Source organism: Parasteatoda tepidariorum, chromosome 5 (assembly GCF_982258835.1).
Source record: "Parasteatoda tepidariorum strain Cologne lab strain chromosome 5, Ptep-v5.0, whole genome shotgun sequence".
In the NCBI taxonomy this organism is placed as follows: Eukaryota; Metazoa; Arthropoda; class Arachnida; order Araneae; family Theridiidae; genus Parasteatoda; species Parasteatoda tepidariorum.
The window spans coordinates 30585870-30605456 of NC_141759.1; the positions used below are offsets into that span (position 1 = coordinate 30585870).

Below are 19587 nucleotides of genomic sequence, written 5' to 3' on the forward strand. Positions count from 1 at the left end.
GTGCTTAATTTTTTTTTCTGTGCTTTTGTTTTCTGGGTGAGTTTACTGTGAACGTCACGGCACGATTAAACTGTGTAGATTTAGTTAAAAATGTTTTTTTTATTTAATTCTTTGTTAACAAATTATATTATAACTTTCAACTTAACTAACAAGTTTTAATGATTTCTGCCGAAGATAATGATCGAGGGATAAGTCTAAATAACGAGGGGAAAAAGTCAGTAAATCAATGAATCATCAAATCAGTGAATCTAGCCATAGATGGATCAGTGAATAGACGAAACAGAATCAGTCAATCGATGCGTAAACTAATAAATAATTTATAAAAAGTTTATAAACCTACAATTTTTAGTATGGTTGTCAACGACAATAATTTGCATTTTTTTATTTCAATAATTTATTTATTTTTTCATTTATTTTAGATTTGTTTATTTATTTATGTCTATATTACACTTATATTCTTTTATCCGAAACTATATTCATTATTATCTGATACCACTAAACTCGTTTAACTCAACGAAACACCGTTCTTATTCAAGTATAACTAAACAAATAGTTACAATTATCCGAACCGAAACTAGGATAATAATTACGATTTATAAAAGCAGGTGATTGCTGTTGATTGTTTTAAAAGGAGTGACGTTGTTACTAGTTTTAGGTTAATCTCAATCGCTTGGAAACACTTAAAAGAAAGGGTTATATCCCTTTCAACGCACGTTATAAATATTTCCTTTGTTTTAGTGTTTGGTCTTGAAAAACATAAAATACACCCACATACAGTGAACCTGTTACTTTTGGGGTAACGGTTCCGATAAAACATTTTAAGAGGCATATAAATATGCCAAACATTCTAAAACCTATATGATGCTAAAGGCACAGGATATGTAGACAAAGGTCGTTAGCAATTCACTTCCTGATGCGGCGTTCGATTTTTCGAATATTTTTACATGAACTAGTTTATGATTTTGTATGCTTCTTGTACGCCGTTATGTTTGATCCAGGTTTATAAGCTGCATATTTAATCATATAAAGCTATTATATGGTTATATGGCTTTCAAATAAAACGGCCCAGTAATAATGTCTCAATAAATAACTTTTTGAAACCTTTAAAAAATGAAAATGTTTTACATTTTTTCGTTCGAAATAAATATCACTGCTTTGAAAAAACTACACGCTGGTTAGAAATAATGCAATCGTGCTTTAAAGTCAAATTGAAAAAAATATTCTGAACCAAAATTGCATATAGGTCCGTTCTTAAAATTGAGTGGTAGGCGTTTTTATGAATTTTAATAAAGTTTGCTGTAAAAAATGGACACTCAAATTTAACGAAACTTTCTTTTTTTTAACGAAACCGTTTCTTGGTTTATGCTCCGAGTAAAACATTTCGTCAAATTGACGAAATAACAATCGTCACTTCTTTGAGGAAACGAATTTCGTCAAAATTAATGAAATATTCATTCTATTTTTTTCCAAAATAAAAACTTGCCGGGCCTAACTTTTCTAATAATCACCTTATCATGGGCCCCATATATAGGTAGATCAATGTCTCCCAAACAACATAAAGACTAATGAAACAGTGAGATAATCTACTTCCATGCCCGAAGCGGGTTTCGAACCTGGAATCTTCCTAATTCGAGGCCAACTCGTTGACCACCATACGCGCTGCTCGGCTTTATCGTCACTATATTTTTGATTTATTTTATTTTAGAAACGGTTTCGTCAAAAAGAAAATTGTGTGGTAGGTTTTTACGAATTTTAATAAATTTCACTCATGGATACTCGTGGATACTCAAATTTAACGAAACTTTGTTTTTGACGAAACGGTTTATTGGTATATGTTCCGAGTAAAACATTTCCTCAAATTGACGAAATAACTATCGTCATTTCTTCCAGAAAACGAATTTTGTTAAAATGAATGAAATATTCATTCAATTTTTTTTCCAAAATAAAAGCTTGCCACGCCTAACTTTTCTAGTAATCACCTTATCATGGGCACCATATATAGGTGAATCAATGTCTCCCAAACAACACAAGAAAGACTAATAAAACAAAGAAACAAATTACATTCCATGCCCGGAGCTGGTTTCGAACCCGGAATCTTCCTGATGCGAAGCCAACTCCTTGACCACCATAAACGCTGCTCGGCTTTATCGTCACTTTGTTTTCGATCATCAAGTCTTCACTCTAGCTAACTATCTCCCATAATGCACTACGATAAGGTTTCGTAATTGAAGAAACATTTTCATCATATATCTGAGAATTCGCTTTTCGACACAAATCACCATATTTTATGACGAAATGATTCTCAAAATCAACAAAATACAGCTCAAGAATTGCTGCATCGTCAAATGTGAGAGTTTATTTTCTGAGAGTGTTCGCAAAAGCAATATTATTATTTTCGTTTTAACATTTTTCAATTTTTTTTTATGTCCCGTAGTGGACTGATCGTCAAGACACGGTCCCAGCAGATCACTGAAGTCAAGCATCACTGGCTGCGGTCAGTGTGCGAGTGGGTGACCACTTGGATAAGTCTGCGTAGGGACCGAGGGTACGCGGTATTGGTCTTCGTTAAACTGTTCTAATGTACAGTGCTCGACTTCACGTGCAGGTCATCCGGCTACGAAGCGGGGGTGCCATCCTCTCCGCAAAGGATCAAAATTGTGATGGCATGTCTTCAGATCATCCTCTGGGATGCTTCCCAGACCGTCGCCAATAGCCCATTGTGCAGCTCTAGTGCGACGTAAATGAACTGCAACAACAGCACTACCATAAGGTTTCGTAATTGAAGAAACATTTTTCTCATATATCTGAGAATTCGCCTTTCGTCACAAATCACCTGATTTTATGACGAAATGATTTTTAAAAATAACAAAATACAGATCAGGATTTGCGGCATCGTCAAATGTGAGAGTTTATTTTCTGAGAGTGTTCGCAAAAGCAATATTATTATTTTCGTTTTTGCATTTATTTATTTTTTATATTTTTCGTAAGAACGTTGTTGGGAAGAGGGTTGGCCATCCTTGGTATAAAAAATAATATCGACTGTCAACTAGATTAAATCTAGTTCAGCTGTTTTTTTTTTCTCTTTATTTTTTTTATTTTATTTATCAGAATCTAAACCCTTATACTTTAATTATGGCCACCCTGAATTTCTTTCCAAACACCTATTTATTACGACCGCAGTAACGAAACTGAAAAGCCAAAACTTTTTCGGAAATTTTCGAGTGAAGTGAACCTGAAATAAAAAGGGTTTGACTTCTCTGGAAAAAAAAATGTCCTTATTACATGCTGGAGTGAGGTTGTTGATCCGTGGGTAAGGTTTGATTTTAAAGAGAATACTTTTGTGTGATTTTGTTGATGAAAAAAGCCGGCTTGTTTTGTTAAAAACATTTTTTTTCTTTTTAAAATAGGGAATTTTATTTTTTATTTTAAAATTTTATTTTCATTGAAAACTTGAGGGTATTTTGCATCAAATTTTGTTTTTACTTTCCTTTGCTATTGGTGGAAATAAGTAATAATCTACTTTTTTTTGTCCCTGTCTGCTTCAATATTATTACGTTTTCTGATGCGAATTATTATTTACCTAGATCCGTTTTAAGATTTTAAGATTTACATTTCAAAAACATATATTTAGAAGCTAAATAGAAAGTTGTAATGTTTTTTACTTTGGTGAAAAATAAATTTTATTTGCAGTTTTTTTGTTTTGTTTTTTTAGTTTTATTATTGTTAAAGAATAATTTATAAATCATTGACACGTTAAAAAGGCAAGAAATTTCGGACAGCAATCTTAAATTTATAACGAAAAAGTATAGCTAACTAAATTTAAACAAAATACTTACTAAAATATGTATGTCAAATAATTTTTTTAAAAAAATAATAATTTTTTTTTTAATTTTGAATTTATTGAACTTCGTGCAGGACGAAAGAGAAATGTTTTTAAATTAAATTTTAAATCGAAAACAATTTACGAAATTATGAACCCATGTTTTTTAGTTTGAACAAGTTGTACCCCTCTTAAACCAGTCTATACTTCTATAAAGGAGATATCTAGTATAAGTATTCAAACAAACACTAACAAAATCACGTAATCATCATTTAAACTTGTTATTTTTCGGTATTTCAAATACTAACCAAACCAAGTAATCTCCTCATGTATTTAAGTGATCTCTCTTTTTTTTCAGTTGTAGGGTGTTTGGTTGCATTGAGTTTCACCCCTCTTAAAGTAATTCTGTATGTGAAATATCCGGTATAAGTATTCAAACAAAGTCTGATCAAACCATGTAATCTCGGTTTGAATTTGCGAACTTATGTTTCTTAGTTACATCAGATTCATCCTTCATCTGTACATATTATTTACTTCTGTAAATGAGTTATTCTGTGTTCAAATATTAACCAAAACAAATGAAAACTTCACGTTTTTTAGCCATCTCATTTTTTTTTCTATTTGTCTGGTATTTAGTTTCATTGAATTCCATCCCCCTTAAAGCACTTCAGTAAGTAAGATACTCGGTATAAGTATTCAAAAAAAAAAACATTGACTAAAACACGTAATCGCCGCTTAAATTAGAGTACTTAAGCGTCTTAGTTTCATTATATTCATCCTTCATTCCTCGAGAAGCTTATACTTCAGAAAAAGATATATTCTGTATCAAAGTTCAAATATTAACCAAATCAAGTAATCACTTCATGCTTCTTAGCGATCTCTTGTTTTTTAATTTACCGTGTATAGTTTCATTAAATTCCATCCCCCTTAAAGCATTTCAGTAAGTGAGATACTCGGTATAAGTATTCAAAAAAACATCGGCCAAACCACGTAATCGCCGCTTGAATTAGTGAACTTATGTGCCTTATTTTCATCATGTTTGTCCTTCATTCCTCGAAAAGTGTATACTTTTGTAAATGAGATATTCTGTATACGAGTTCAAATACTAACCAAATCAAGTAATCGCTTCATGTTTCTTAGCGATCTCTTGTTTTTTAGTTTATGGTGTTTGGTTGCATTAAATTCCATACCCCTTAAAACACTTCAGTGAGTGAGATACTCGGTACAAGTATTCAAAAAAAATTGACCAAACTACGTAATCGCTGTTTGAATTAGTGAACTTATGCGTCTATGTTTCATCATGTTTGTCCTTTATTCCTCGAAAAGTGTGCACTTCCGTAAATGAGATATTCCGTATAAAAGATCAAATACTAACGAAATCAAGTAATCACTTCATGTTTTTTAGCGATCTCTTGCTTTTTTATTTTTTTGAGTTATTGGGGTTTAATTTTATTAAGTTCCATCCCTCTTAAAGTACTTCTGTGAGTGAGATACATGCTTTCAGTATTCAAATAAACATTGACCAAACCAAGTATTTAGGACAGGTATTGATAGTCGTATTCAACATTTGTCAGCCTAACAGTTTCATCGAACTCTTTTTTTTTCTTTCTTTTAACCACATTTGAAACATTTTGTCACTCCAAAGTGAAGTGGTATGCTTCATTTCGTATTGTTTATCAAAAAACTGTCGAAATCTACCAAAAATTCTTTCTTTTTTCCCTTTTTTATTATTTTCTTTTCTAGAATTGCAACCACGGAACGACTAACTCCTTCAACTGAACAAAACACAATGCTTTTAAAATTATTTGAAATGAAAGGAGGAGTTGGTCAAAGGGCTTCATTGTATTTTCAGTCGTCTGGTGTACTAAATATCTACTTCACTTCAGAGAAATAAAGAATGGAAAAACCTCTTTGGCTTTTAAAAAGTTTCCAAATGCTCCACTTTGCTTGATGAACCACTTGTAGCATTCGCTATGTTTGGAATCCTAGCAGGATGTAAATTCTAAGTCATATGGAACTTATAAAAATTTGAAATTAACGCGAAAATTAAATTTTTCTTGCCAAATTCTTTTTAACGTGATATTATTCAGCCATATTATTTTAATTTTATAAAGAAAAATAGGAAACACTAAAATAAGAAATATGTTGAAATAAAATATGTCGATGAACTACTCGTAACATAAAATTTGGTTATGTTTGGAATCCTAACAGGATGTAAATTCTAAGCCATATGGAACTCATAAAAATTTAAAATTAACGAGAAAATTAAATTTTCGTGCCAAATTCTTTTTAACGTGATATTATTCAGCCATATTATTTTAAGTTTAGGAAGAAAAATAGGAAGTATACTGCGTTTAGTACGGATTAATTTTGATCATCGATTTATGACACTAAAATTAGAAATATGTTGAAATAAAAGATGTCGATGAACTACTTGTGACATAAAAATTTCGCTATGTTTGGAATCCTAGCAGGATGTAAATTCTAAGCAATATAGAGTACATAAAAGTTTGAAATTAAAGCGGAAATTAAACTTTTAATGGTAAATTCTTTTTAACGTTATATTATTCAGCCTTATTATTTAAAATTCAAAAAGAAAATTAGAAAGTATGTCACGGATAATCAGGAGAAATTTTGATCATTGTTTTATTACACTAAAGTTATATTTATTTATTGCAATATGTTGAAGCAAAAGATGTTGATGAACTACTTGTACCATAAAAATTTCGCTATGTTTAGAATCCTAGCAGGATGTAAATTCTAAGCCATATGGAGCTTATAAAAATTTGAAATTAAAGCGGAGTTAAAATTTTTAAAGGTGAATTTGTTTTAACGTGATATTTATCAACCATATTTAAATTTAATAACGAAAAATAGGGAACATATTACGTGCTGTATGGAGCAATTTTGATCATTGATTTATTACATTAAAGTTAGCAATGTGTTGAAGTAAAATATGGCGATGAACTATGTAACTTAAAAATTTTGCTTTGTTTGGAATCCTAGCAGGATGTAAATTCTAAGCCATATGGAACTCATAAAATTTTTTAATTAAAGCGGAAATTAAACTTTTAATGGTAAATTCTTCTTAACGTTATATTATTCAGCTTTATTATTTAAAATTCAAAAAGAAAATTGGAAAGAATGTTACGGACAATAAGGAGAAATTTTGATCATTAATTTATTACACTAAAGTTATATTTATTTATTGCGATATGTTGATGTAAAAGATGTTGATGACTACTTGTAACATAAAAATTTCGCTATGTTTAGAATCCTAGCAGGATGTAAATTGTAAGCCATATGGCACTTATAAAAATTTGAAACTAAAGCAGAAATTAAATTTTGAACGGTGAATTGATTTAAACGTGATATTTATCAACCATATTATTCAAATTTTACGAAGAAAAATAGGAAGTATATTGCGTCTAGTACGGAGTAATTTTGATCATTGATTTATGACGCTAAAATTAGAAATAAAAGATGTTGATGAACTACTTGTAACATAAAAATTTTGTTATGTTTAGAATCCTAGCAGGATGTAAATTCTGAGCCATATGGAACTCATAAAAATTTTAAATTAGCGTGGAAATTAAATTTTTAATAGTAAATTCCTTTTAACGTAATATTATTCAGCCATGATATTTCAAATTCAAAAAGAAAAATTGAAAGTATGTTACGGATAATAAGGAGAAATTTTGATCATTAATTCATAACACTGAATTTTGCAATACGTTAATTAAAAAATTCTGCATTTTAAGGAATCATATAGTTTTAGTTCATCGAAAAATGAACGAATTTTCAAAATTTATTTTGATGAAAGCAATCGAGGAAAAAATTCCAAATTTTTTACTATTTTTTCAAGTTTTTATTTCTTAAGCGCAACAACATTTTCTGTTACACTAATGGATATCACTACCGGTTTTTATAATGAAATCAATATTGTAAGTATCATAATCATGATGATGTTATAATGATTTAAGAAGAAATTTTGATCATAAAAGTTGATTTACTACATCGAATTTTGAAACTTGTTGAATTTAATGATATAGAGATTTGCAAATCATTTGTTCTTTTATTTAAATCAACTTATTTTAAGAATTTATTTTTATTTTTAATTCATATTTAAAAATTTATGAATAATTGATTGTGCAGATTAAAGAAATTTCAATGCTGAACAACTGTTTCTATTAAATCTAAATAACTGCAAATTTGAAAAATTGTAATTTGGAATAAATTCATGTTTGGAACATTTTACCATTTACGTAGAAAAAAAATACCGGTATTTTATGCTGTATCTCATAACCTTAAATTATTAAAATACTAAATATAATGTAGTTCATTCATTTTACCCTAATTAATATTGATTAATGAAAAAAGCAAGAAAATATATTTAATAAAAATTCTGCGTCGAAGGGTTAAGACAAAAATGTGAACTCTAAAAATAAATAATGACTTTTCAATGGAAATGAGCTACAAACAGTAACTTTTTAAGAATAAAAAGAACAAAATTGGTTTTTCTAAATATTTTTTATTTTTACTCTTATTACGTCTGTAGCGCTAGAGAGTAACAATTTAAGCGAAAGTAGAAGCTCGCTTTTAAGCTTTTGACGCAGATGGAACACCAGTGTCCCTTTTATATACATATTTTTTTCTGACTCTCTAATTTTAAGCAAAAATATATTTTGGTAGTCTTCAATTAGAAAAAAACACCTAATAGTTAATTTTAAAAAATCTATTTATTATAGGAATTATACTTGTAAAAATATATAAAATCCTAAAAAATAGTTTAAAAAAATCTTTTTTTTCATTCATATTCACAGATTTGTCAATAATTGATTTTATAAATTTAAGTTATTTTTATGACGAAAACGGTTTCTCTTAGATCTAAATCACTGCAAAAAATTGCAAATTTGAGAAATTCTTTAGAAGTGAACCCTGTTTGGAACATTTTACCTTTTTAACATGCTAAATATAATATTCTTCACTTATTTTGACTTAAATTAATAAAAACTAAAGAAAAAAGTACAAAATATATCCTAACTAATGAATGGAAGAAATGAACTTAGGTATAAAAAATGTCAAAAGTAGTTTACTTCTTGCTAACACTTAAGGGGTTATGTTAACCTGTATATGACATTTAAATGCATATGACATAAACAAATCAAAGGCCTGTATATGACATTTAAATCATTAATTCCCATAAGCAAAATCGAGTAAAAAACTCCGAATTTTTAGATTATGAAAAAAAATTATTACGGGAAACAGTAATAATATACAGTAAACAGTAGCTCATACAGTAAAAATATCTCCTGCAATTTAAAAAAAATAAAAAATAAATAACTTTTGAGGATTTTTATTTTTTGCGTTCATGATTTCGCAAAAACTGCTTGACGTATTATAATAATATTTTCAAAGAGCTTTATTTAAATCTCCTTAAGAATTTATAGATCAATATTTAAGTATCCCTTAGTTTAAATAGTTTTTATTAAAAAAATTGTGAAACTTGGTATCTAAGTACCAAACTATTAGTTTAGATAGTTTTTATTTTTTAAAAATTGTGAAACTTGTTATCTAAATACCAAACTATAAACCCAGAGTAATATTTTCAAAGAGCTTTATTTAAATCTCTTTAAGAATTTATAGATCAATATTTAAGTATCCCTCAGTTTAAAAAGTTTTTATTAAAAAAAAAATTGTGGAACTTGTTATCTAAATGCCGAACTATAAACCCAGAGTTACTTTAAATTTTTATTTCAGTAACTGTGTTAAACTCTAACCTTTTGCTGTATCGGTGCTACTATTTGGATTTTTAGAGTGTTTTTGTTAAAGGAAGAATAAAGTGCCGGAAAGAAAAAAGAAAATAAAGAGAGAGAGAGAGAGAGAAAGAAAAGAGGGGAAAACAATTTGTTATCCTTAATGGATCAAAAGCATCTTCTAATTACCAATGTGTATTCTAAGCTCGGAACAAACAATTAATTGCTTCATTTTAAGGTTATATCCGAATTCATGTTCTGAACTCTCCTTTCTAACTGGTGCTCTGATTTTGTCTTCAAAAGAATTAGATCTACGCTAAGAAAATCGGGAGTAAAGTTTTTCTTTTGCAAACTCGAAGGTCGGGGTTGAACGTCATGGCCATCTAACCAACCGTATCCACCAGCACCGATGTGACGTCACGGTGATCTTCCTTGTTACGTCAACGACAAGCGAATTTCAACTGCGGCTAGTGAGTGATCAGTTAGTTTTATTCTCGGTTTCGGAATGGGTGTCGGTTATCTGTGTTTCGGATTTATTGGTGATTTATGGAGTGAACATTTTTAGGATTTTTATTCGATACCTGTAAAAAATTTGGTTACGATTGGCGATATTTTTTTTATTTCCATTGTTTTAAAATAACTATTCTTTCCTATCTGTATTTAGTAAGCATTAACTTCTATATTTTTCGTTAATATTAATCAATAATTTTTTTGTTTTGTTTTAAAAATTAACCATGCTAGTTACTTGTTTGTTTGTTTTTTCAAGAACTTGTGAACCAAGATTTTATAAAAATGGATTCTGATAATCCGTTTGCATGTTTTTAATTAAATTTGTGACTGGTGAAAAAAAATCGTTTGAAAAATAAAAACTTTTATAAAAATCGTTCGTAAAATCTTTTCCATATAAATATTGTTTGAAAAATAAATCGTTTGTAAAAAAAAAAGTTTTTTTTGAAAAGTCGTTTGAAAAATACATCGTTTGTGAAAAAAAGTGAAAATGACTCTGTTATTACGTGAAAAAGTTACATGACAGTAAACCAAATTTTGGCATACGATTCATTCTTCATAAACTTGTTGGATAACCATTTTTGATTTAAAAACTGGATATAATTTCAAGTATTCACTCTGGCTAATTCTGTTATGAAAAGGTGTGACAACATGACAAAACTTCGGCGATCTGGGTCCATGGATTTCGGCAATCCAAGCATGTCTAATGTTTTAGACATGGCTAAAGCTTTATGCTTGGCATGCAAGCAAAGAAGCAAACCTAAGCGAAGCTTTAGTCTTTTTCAAATTAAGGTATGTTTTTCCCCTTTCTTCCACATTTATAATTTTAACTGCAATCTTGTTCGATAATTTAATTTCAATGCATTTAATAATGGCATAATATTTTAAAACTATTGAAAAAGTTTAACTGTGGTTAAAAAAAATATTTTCTGATTATTTCTTTAAACTGTAATTTTCTAAATAATTGTAATTTATGCTCCGTGTAAAAAATTCTAAAGTAGTTCGTTTTTAAAAAACACTTTAATTTAATAACGATTTAACTATTTATTAAACTCGTATAGTAAAAAAGAATTCACAAAATGTATAGCAAAATATTTCAACACTGCATTTTTTAACAAAATTTTAAAACCTGGTAACAGACTTATTTCAATATTAGTTTTTTTTATTTTTAGGAATTTTCGCCTGAACATATGAAATTATGATTTCTTTTAAACGTAGGTGATAGCTAAAATAAGGGAATACCCGATTAATTTAAATAATCATACTATACCACTCGTTTAATGATATAATTTTTCACATTCAATCAGTGAATTTAATGATCAATCGAGCTATTAAAAGCAAAAAAGTGTGCATTTAGAATTGATTTCTGTACCTGGAATATGCAAATTTGAATTAATAAGAAATTTAAATAAATACCTATCTTCTTACTGCATTTATCTATTTTCTTCAAATTCTTTAAGTAAAAAAATTTGTGGGCTTAACATTGCAGTTATATTACTACGGGGAAATCACTTTTTATTTAATAATTACTTTCTTGTTTAATAGTTCCAAGATTTAGAAATGGACAAATTTGATTTTAGAAAGATATTTGTTTTTGTTTCTTTTCGCAATTTTATACCTACGATTTGAAAGAAAAAATTAAAAACTCAGTAAAAATCCTAATTCCTATTTTCAGTGTAATAAATAATATATAATGTAAATCATATCAATTTACCCATTTGATTCCTAAATGTATACTTCAGCAGACCCAAATGGTCAATATTTTAAAGAAAGTTAGGGCAGGTATTCTTCAAAATTTTTTTTTAACTTCCCGTTTAATGCAGCATAATTGCATCTGATCCACGCACCATTAAGCCGGAACTAAAAAGTGCAAGCTATTCCAATAGTCAGTGAGTTTTTAAAAAAATAATTAAACTTATCAGAATTATCTACAGTTAATTCTTAGCGATTCCATAAATGTTATTGTTTCAATAATAATCTGTATTTTTAAATATTTATATAGTTTTATAAAATAAAATCTATTATTTTACACTAATGGGTTTGCTTATTATAAATGGTTTATTACATATGACTGAAATTAAAAAGCAAGTTTAAAAAAAAAATGCTCAATAAAAACAGCACGCTTTTTATCTTGAACGAATTCCTTCTTTTTAATTTCACAACGTGTAACAGAAGAAGTAATTCTAACGCTCACATTTTTGTGGTTAAAAAGTACGAAAATGTCAGGAACTTACTCAACCACAGTTCTCTTAACTGCCATTCTCTTTTTCCAAGAATAGCCTTTTTGTTCGCGATCTTCTGCGATGCCATATATTGATAAATAAAAAAATCCCACTTCAGAATTTGAGGATCTTACCACAATAAATAGACCTAGAGTAATTGTTGGAATAAATCACGCAATTTTGTTCTAGGAATTTTCCAAATCGGCTTATAATAATATAAACAATTTAGTCATCAGATCACTCATCATTTTAAGAAAAGTCATAATTATTTTTTTTTAAACTAAATGGTTGTTTATTGGCTTTATTTAAAAAAAAATTCCAAATGTTAATAATTTTGCTTCTTTTAGAAATCATAACTAATAAAAGGGGCATAACTAAATAATTTTATTTTGTTTCATAATTGAGCAATTTTTTTGTTTGCAATCGACAGAATTTAGTGATTAGATCAGTCATTGTTACCAGAGAATCAATAACTAAATAAAAATATTATTTCCATGAGTATATAATCACTTTAGAATCGTGACTTAAAAGTCACCTTGTTTTAAAAATTATTTTGCTTTTATTTATTTTTTTTTTATTCTTGTTTTTTAAACCATTATTTTTCGTCGCATCTTTTCGTAGAAGTATCTCAAAAATGAAAGGAACCAGGAAAAAAAACATGTTTTTTTTTAATCCTAATTACAGAATGCTACGTTTAGAATCGGCAAATTTCTTTTGTAAATAAATCACTGATATTTCGAAGAAAAGTTATATGTTGCTACTGCAGACCCGTTTGTATACCAGAAAAGATATAAAATTGGTTTTGGTTCTTTGAAGAATTTTTCCATCATTTAGTAATCTTGTTTCTTTCAGAAATCCTAACTAATAAAAGGGGCATAATTAAATAATTTTATTTTGTTTCATAAATAAACAATTTATTTTTTGTTTGCAATCGACAGAATTTAGTGATTAGATCAGTCATTGTTGCCAGAGAATCAATAACTAGATAAAAATATTATTTCCATGAGTATATAATCACTTTATAATCGTGACTTAAAAGTCACCTTGTAATTAGTAAGTTTTCAAAATTATTTTGCTTTTATTTATTTATTTTAATTTTTTCGAAGAAGTATCTTATAAGTGAAAGGAACCAGAAAAGAACGTATTTTTATTTAATCCTAATTACAGGATGTTACGTTTAGAATCGGCAAATTTTTTTTGTAAATAAATCACTGATATTTTAAAGAAAAGTTATATATTGCTATTGCAGAGCCGTTTGTTTACCAGAAAAGATATAAAATTGGTTTTTGGCTCTTTTAAGAATTTTTCCATAATTTAATAATATTGTTTCTTTTAGAAATCATAACTAATAAAAAGGGGCATAACTAAATAATTTTATTTTGTTTCATAAATAAGTAATTTTTTTTGTTTGCTATGTACATAATTTAGTGATTAGATCAGTCATTGTTGCCAGAAAATCAGTAACCAAATAAAAATATTATTTCCATGAGTAAATAATCACTTTATAATCGTGACAGATCACTTAAAAGTCACCTTATAATTAGTAAGTTTAAAAAATTATTTTTCTTTTATTTATTTTCTTATGTTTTTTAAACCATCATTTTTCGTCGCATCTTTTCCAAGAAGTATCTCAAAAGTGAAAGGAACAAAAAAAAAAACATGTTTATATTTAATCCTAATTACAGGATGTTACGTTTCAAATCGGCAAATTTTCTTTGTAAATAAATCACTGATATTTAAAGTAAAAGTTATATATTGCAGAGCCGTTTGTACACCAGAAAAGATATAAAATTGGTAATAAAAAAAAAATCTACCTCGTTTTCGCAAGGATTACACGTTTAGGATTACCTAAACTTATTTAAAGAACTTTTAATTTATAATTAAGTATAATATAAAGTGAATTAATTAGTATTAATTTGGAGCAGAATTTTAAACATACTTTTTTAAAAAATTCGATTTCTCGAAAACTATTTGACCGTTTCTGTTCAAATTTTATGTTTTGCCATATAAAATTACATTCTTTAAAGCACATCTTGCTACATGAAATTACATTTTGTATACTTTACAACTTAAATATTTTCATCAATTATTAAATAAAATAATAAAAATAATGAACAATTATTAAAAAAAATTTTTTTGCATGGCAATATCTTTGGGTAAACGAATTTTATGATTGTGGACAATAACTTTTCAATTCACTTAAAAAGTTCTGGAGATATGTCGAAATACGCAAAAAGTAAAATTAACTTTAATGAGTCAAAACGTTTGACAGCCCATCTGGTCAAACTGTCGGAACCATATTTCCCAGATTTCGGCTATTCCCCCATTTCGAATATCAAAAATCAGATTCCTGAGAAGAAAAAAGAAGATATTGAAATATAGTTTTAATTAATTAGTATATTTGAAGTCAATCACTCCTTTAAACTATTAAGACTGAATCGTAGTACGTGAAAATCCTACTATTAGATCAAAAGTTATTTAGGGTGCGAAAAGTTCACTTGCAATTTTCTTTGACGAAGGTATAATAAATATTAATATTTATATATTATCGGCAGATAAATATCTGAAATTATTTTTAAACTAGAGTTTTATAATAAAAAAAACTGATTGAATTTACCTTAATCTACTTTTAAAGTATAAAATTTACCCATCCTGTTCGAAAGTTCCGCAAACTCATATAGAAACAAATCAGTGGTTAAATTATTGATAAATAACTTAAATAATAAAATGAAATAAATAAAATACATTGAATTACTTTATTTTCATTAATAATTACGTAAATATTAGAAAATAAACCAACCAGTAATTAAATTGAATAAATAAGTAAAGCATTCTTGCTACAAGTGTTTGGTGTTCCCCTTTGTCTAAACTATTTTTAATCGGCTATGAAATATTTTTAACTTATTATAATATAGTAATATATAGTGACTTAATACATTATTATTTAGAATTTTAATTTTTTATTATTTTTAGATGTTACGTTTTTAAATGAAATCCATTTGTACAAACAATTTCTGCCAAAAATATACAAACAATTTCTTATTACTTAAAAAATTATAATAAATTTAATCATAAATTCGAACATTTATAACACTATTAGAATTATTTCAGATTATTTTCAGTATTATTAAATTCATTATTATTAGACTTTTTTTACCGTTTTAACACCATTATTACTACACTGTAAAAAATTTCGTATCAAATTACGGTCTAAAGTACCGTAATTTTTTTAAGTAATATTTTTTTCATTTGTCTGATTTAGTGATTTTACGGTAATTATTACTATAAAAATTACATTGCATCTGATTTTCTGTTCCTTAATATGTTCCGGTAAAATGGATTTTACAATTAAAAATACTGCCACCCTGAGTGCCGGTACTATTTACTGCAATTTGATCCGAAATTTTTTATACTGTAGATCATTTGAATAAGCACAGAATTTGAATTAAATCTTGTTTATGAACATGTAAGATTTAGTTAACTGAAGTCCCCAAATAAGGAGCCTCTAGCACCATTTAGGTAGAAAAATCTTTCACCTTGAATCTTTTCTATCTATTTATGTAGGAGATTGGTTAAATTACTGCGTAATTAATATTTTTGTTTACCGGTTAAACTACGCATTGTTCCTTAAATTGTTTCCCACTTAGCATTTTAAATTTCGCTCACGTTTTGGAGTGTTTAAAAACTTCTATTTTTAATAAATTAGAGTCTATTAGCATATAAGTTGTTTAAAAAGTAATTTTTTGTTTTTTAAACGATGGCATAATGCTTATTTGTATCAATCTGCTGTAAGTAAAAAAATTATTTTTCATTTTCGTTTCAGAAAAATAATAAAGAAAACATTTCATTATAAACAACATTTTTTTTATGGATTTTCTGTATAAAGGAAAAAATATGTTTTAGCGCGTAGCTCACATACTCCTAAATATGATATTTGACCTAGAAATGTGATAAATAACGTATTTTCCCTCCCCAATTTACAGAGAATATTTACGTGAGGATTCCATACAATAAAATAGGCCTTCAGAGGTTAATAGTTTTATTTTTTAGCTTTTGGCATAACATCCGCAGCAAAAATTTTACCTTTACCCCAATTGGGCTCAATATTGGCTCAATATAGGTCCTATATGAGCATTCACCGAGGGACCATATATTGGGATGTTTAGATTTTTTAATATTGTTCCTATATAGGGCCAATATCGGCCTATATGGGGCCAACATAGGACCTATATTGATTGAATAATGGATATAAAATATGGGGTTATAGTTTTTCTTTTTCTTTTAAAAAAAAGTTTTTTTATTAATTTAAATAGTTATCATTAGCCAAAATACGAATTTTTAAAAAAAATTTATTTCAAAGTTTTAATCTAGGAAAATGTTAATAGTTTTCTTCGTTTTTTGACCCAAAAAAGACCTTAGTTATAGTATGAAAGTTAAATGTTAGATTTTTTTTTTTCAAATAACAACTCAAAAATATTCACTTTGCTCAACAGTTATTTTAAACTAATAAAGTAAATGATGAAATTAAGTTTTATAGATTATTTTACTACTATCTTTTTTATGTTGACATTAAAAAGTTTTTATAATTCAATCTAATCTTAACAGGGAATTTTTTTTTTTAATTCTGAAATTTATGTAGAAATCCAAAATATTTCATTACCAAGCATTTTTCTTAAAAATAATAAAAAAACGTAACGAAAGTACGTAAATATAAAAAATACATACATTCAACACATAAAAATACGTAATATTTATGACTTCAGGTTTCTTAGCATGACACTTAAGTGAAACTTAACTCACTGAGCAGGTGTAAGAGGCAGTTTAAGGTGAAAATGCAGAGCAGAGGAACTTTCTTTGAATAAAAAGTGATTTTTAAAGGACTGTTATCAAAAGGCATTAGTTTTACTGCCATATCTTATCAACATTTAAGGGGGGGGGGGGAATTTTCGTCCGTAACTTAAAAATATTGCCCTAGATTTTTTTGGATGATTCAAGTTAGAACAGACAGCAATTTATGAATATCTTTTTATGTTGGCCATTCTCAAAGCACTAAGCATGAATAATTTTAAGCAATTCATACTCAATTTTTTTTAAGCAATTCATAAACAACACAACATAATTACTTGCTACTACTGTTACTTTTACTTGCTGTTACTGTTACTTTTACTTGCTGTTACTGTTACTTTTACTTGCTTCCAGTATTAACAAGGCAAATTAACCAACCTAAGTATTACAATTAGGAGATATTTTTTTTAAAAATAACAGATTGCATTATAAGGACGTTGTTGGAAAATCTTTTGCCAAGGCAAATAGATTAGCCATCGTTTTAGTACCTTACGTTTGAAACAAAGTTGCAATTTTTATAGAAAGACCTAACCCAGGTTCGAATCCCATCGAGGGCTGGTTGATTTGGTTTTCTACTCTCGCATCAACCAGAGTTAGGACATAAACTATCCTTAGTGGTAGATGGATCATATCGAAAATTCCCTTGCCGTCGGGCTAACCTTGAAATTTTCTTCGTGATTTTCCTCCACATGTAACGCAAAGATGAGGCGTTAGTTGAATCAAAAGTCCTCCAGGTAAGATAGTTTTCCCGGGTGACTGATCCAGACGTCCCGTTATATTCTGAGTTGGGTTCAAAAATCGAGCTAGGCTACGAAGTTAAACATTGATAGCCTCAAATCAAAAATAGGTCATCTTAAATAATGTTTTTTTTTTTTTTTTTGAGAAAACAAGTAAACTTTTTTTTTAAAAAATCGCTAATTTCCAGTAAACATATGATTTGCCCGTGAGCTGGTTGTCCAGGTGAAGGCAGTTTGCAAAACTTTTCTACCATGATAAAAATCATTAAAATCGGTGACAATTTTTTAATCTTTCGAAAATTATATCATTAATTCGGCCAAAATTTTAATTTTTAATTCAACAATGCAGCATTATAATTGAATCATTTTATCAAATGACCCCCTTCCTTAAAAAAAATTAGTTATTTGAAAGTTTCACAATCTGTGTTCCCAATTGAAATCAATAATTTCCCTTCTTGCAACAAGAGTTATATTTTATCAGCACTTCTGTATGTTGATACAACTAGTTTGATCAACACGTGTTTATTTAAATTATACTTATATTTTCAGAACAATGTTCTTAAATATGCATACTGTAGAGTAATGCATAAAAATAAATATACTTTTTTAAATTTTATAGATTGTTTTCCCTATTAAACACCGATTGCGTTCACTCTTATTGCAGGAATTTTATTATACATTAAAAAGATCATTAACATTAATGAAATTATTTTATATCGCAAAAATTTAATTTACACTTTTATTTTTGGAAACGATGTTCTTAAATGTGCATAATCAGGGGTCTGTCCAGACATTTTGTGAAAGGTCCGGTTTTTGTGAAATTGTGAAAAAACTATTCACGTTCTTTCAACCAGGGTCCTGCTTTTATGATTTGTGTTAATAGGGTCCGGTTATTGCAAAAGACTTTTTCAACGAGTTTTTAAATTGTAAATAGATACAAGATTATGCTCAGCACTGTAAAATTATAATGAAAAAAATTTAATTTTCAAAAATAAACAGCAATTGCTGCTTCAAAATTAGAGATGTAACATACCAATATTTAGTATTCAGCCTATACTGCTGAATACAGAATATTCATTTCGGACGAATAATGGAAGAATCGTCTGCCGAAGACAAAACTTAATTCGTTTGCATCCATCTTTCTTGTTCTCTGGCCTGAGAAGGGTTTATTCAATTAACAAAACAAAAATGAAGATAAACAAATTTGTGAAGGGTCCCATTGAAAGAAAAATCATTTTGTGAAGGGTCCGTTTTTAAGTTAAAATATTTTGTGAATTATCCGTTTTTATGAAAAGATATTTTGTGAAGGGAAAACAGACCCCTGATAATGTCGAGTATTAAAAAATATAATTGATTAAAAATTTTTCAGTCTATGCTGGGCATTGAAACCTATTAATTCCCCAACTGTAGCTGAACTTTTATTTTGTACTGCTGTACCTTATTTGCCACTATTCATTGGAATGTTTTATTCCATCAAAATCAATAGTAATTCGTCATCTTTCATTGTAACAAAAATGCGACCTGTATCACTGTTGGAACTCACGCAAAGATTTACAAAAACCACCGTTTGAATGAAAATCGCACAATAATAAAACAATTGCAACAACAACAGTAAAACGCAATAAAACAAAACTTCCGTAACAACACTTCCGTTTGTGATCTTTGCTCCCTCTCTCAATTTGTAAAGAATGCAGATAAAA

At 28.1% G+C, this 19587-nt stretch overlaps 1 protein-coding gene across 4 annotated transcripts in view; it reads left to right on the forward strand.

Annotated features, from left to right (window-relative positions):
• LOC107445775 (rho GTPase-activating protein 45) overlaps nt 1-19587 on the forward strand; it is a 233965-nt gene that overhangs the window by 68764 nt on the left and 145614 nt on the right. The window contains exon 1 of one of the 4 annotated variants that reach the window (XM_087163598.1): nt 10057-10875. The exons of 2 other annotated variants lie outside the window; for them this stretch is intronic. In XM_087163598.1, the coding sequence (XP_087019724.1) occupies nt 10717-10875 (159 nt within the window). In that variant the 5' untranslated portion in view covers nt 10057-10716. Of the gene's footprint in view, nt 1-10056; nt 10876-19587 lie in introns of those variants that run through there. One more of the 4 variants, XM_087163597.1, reaches the window with a different exon arrangement.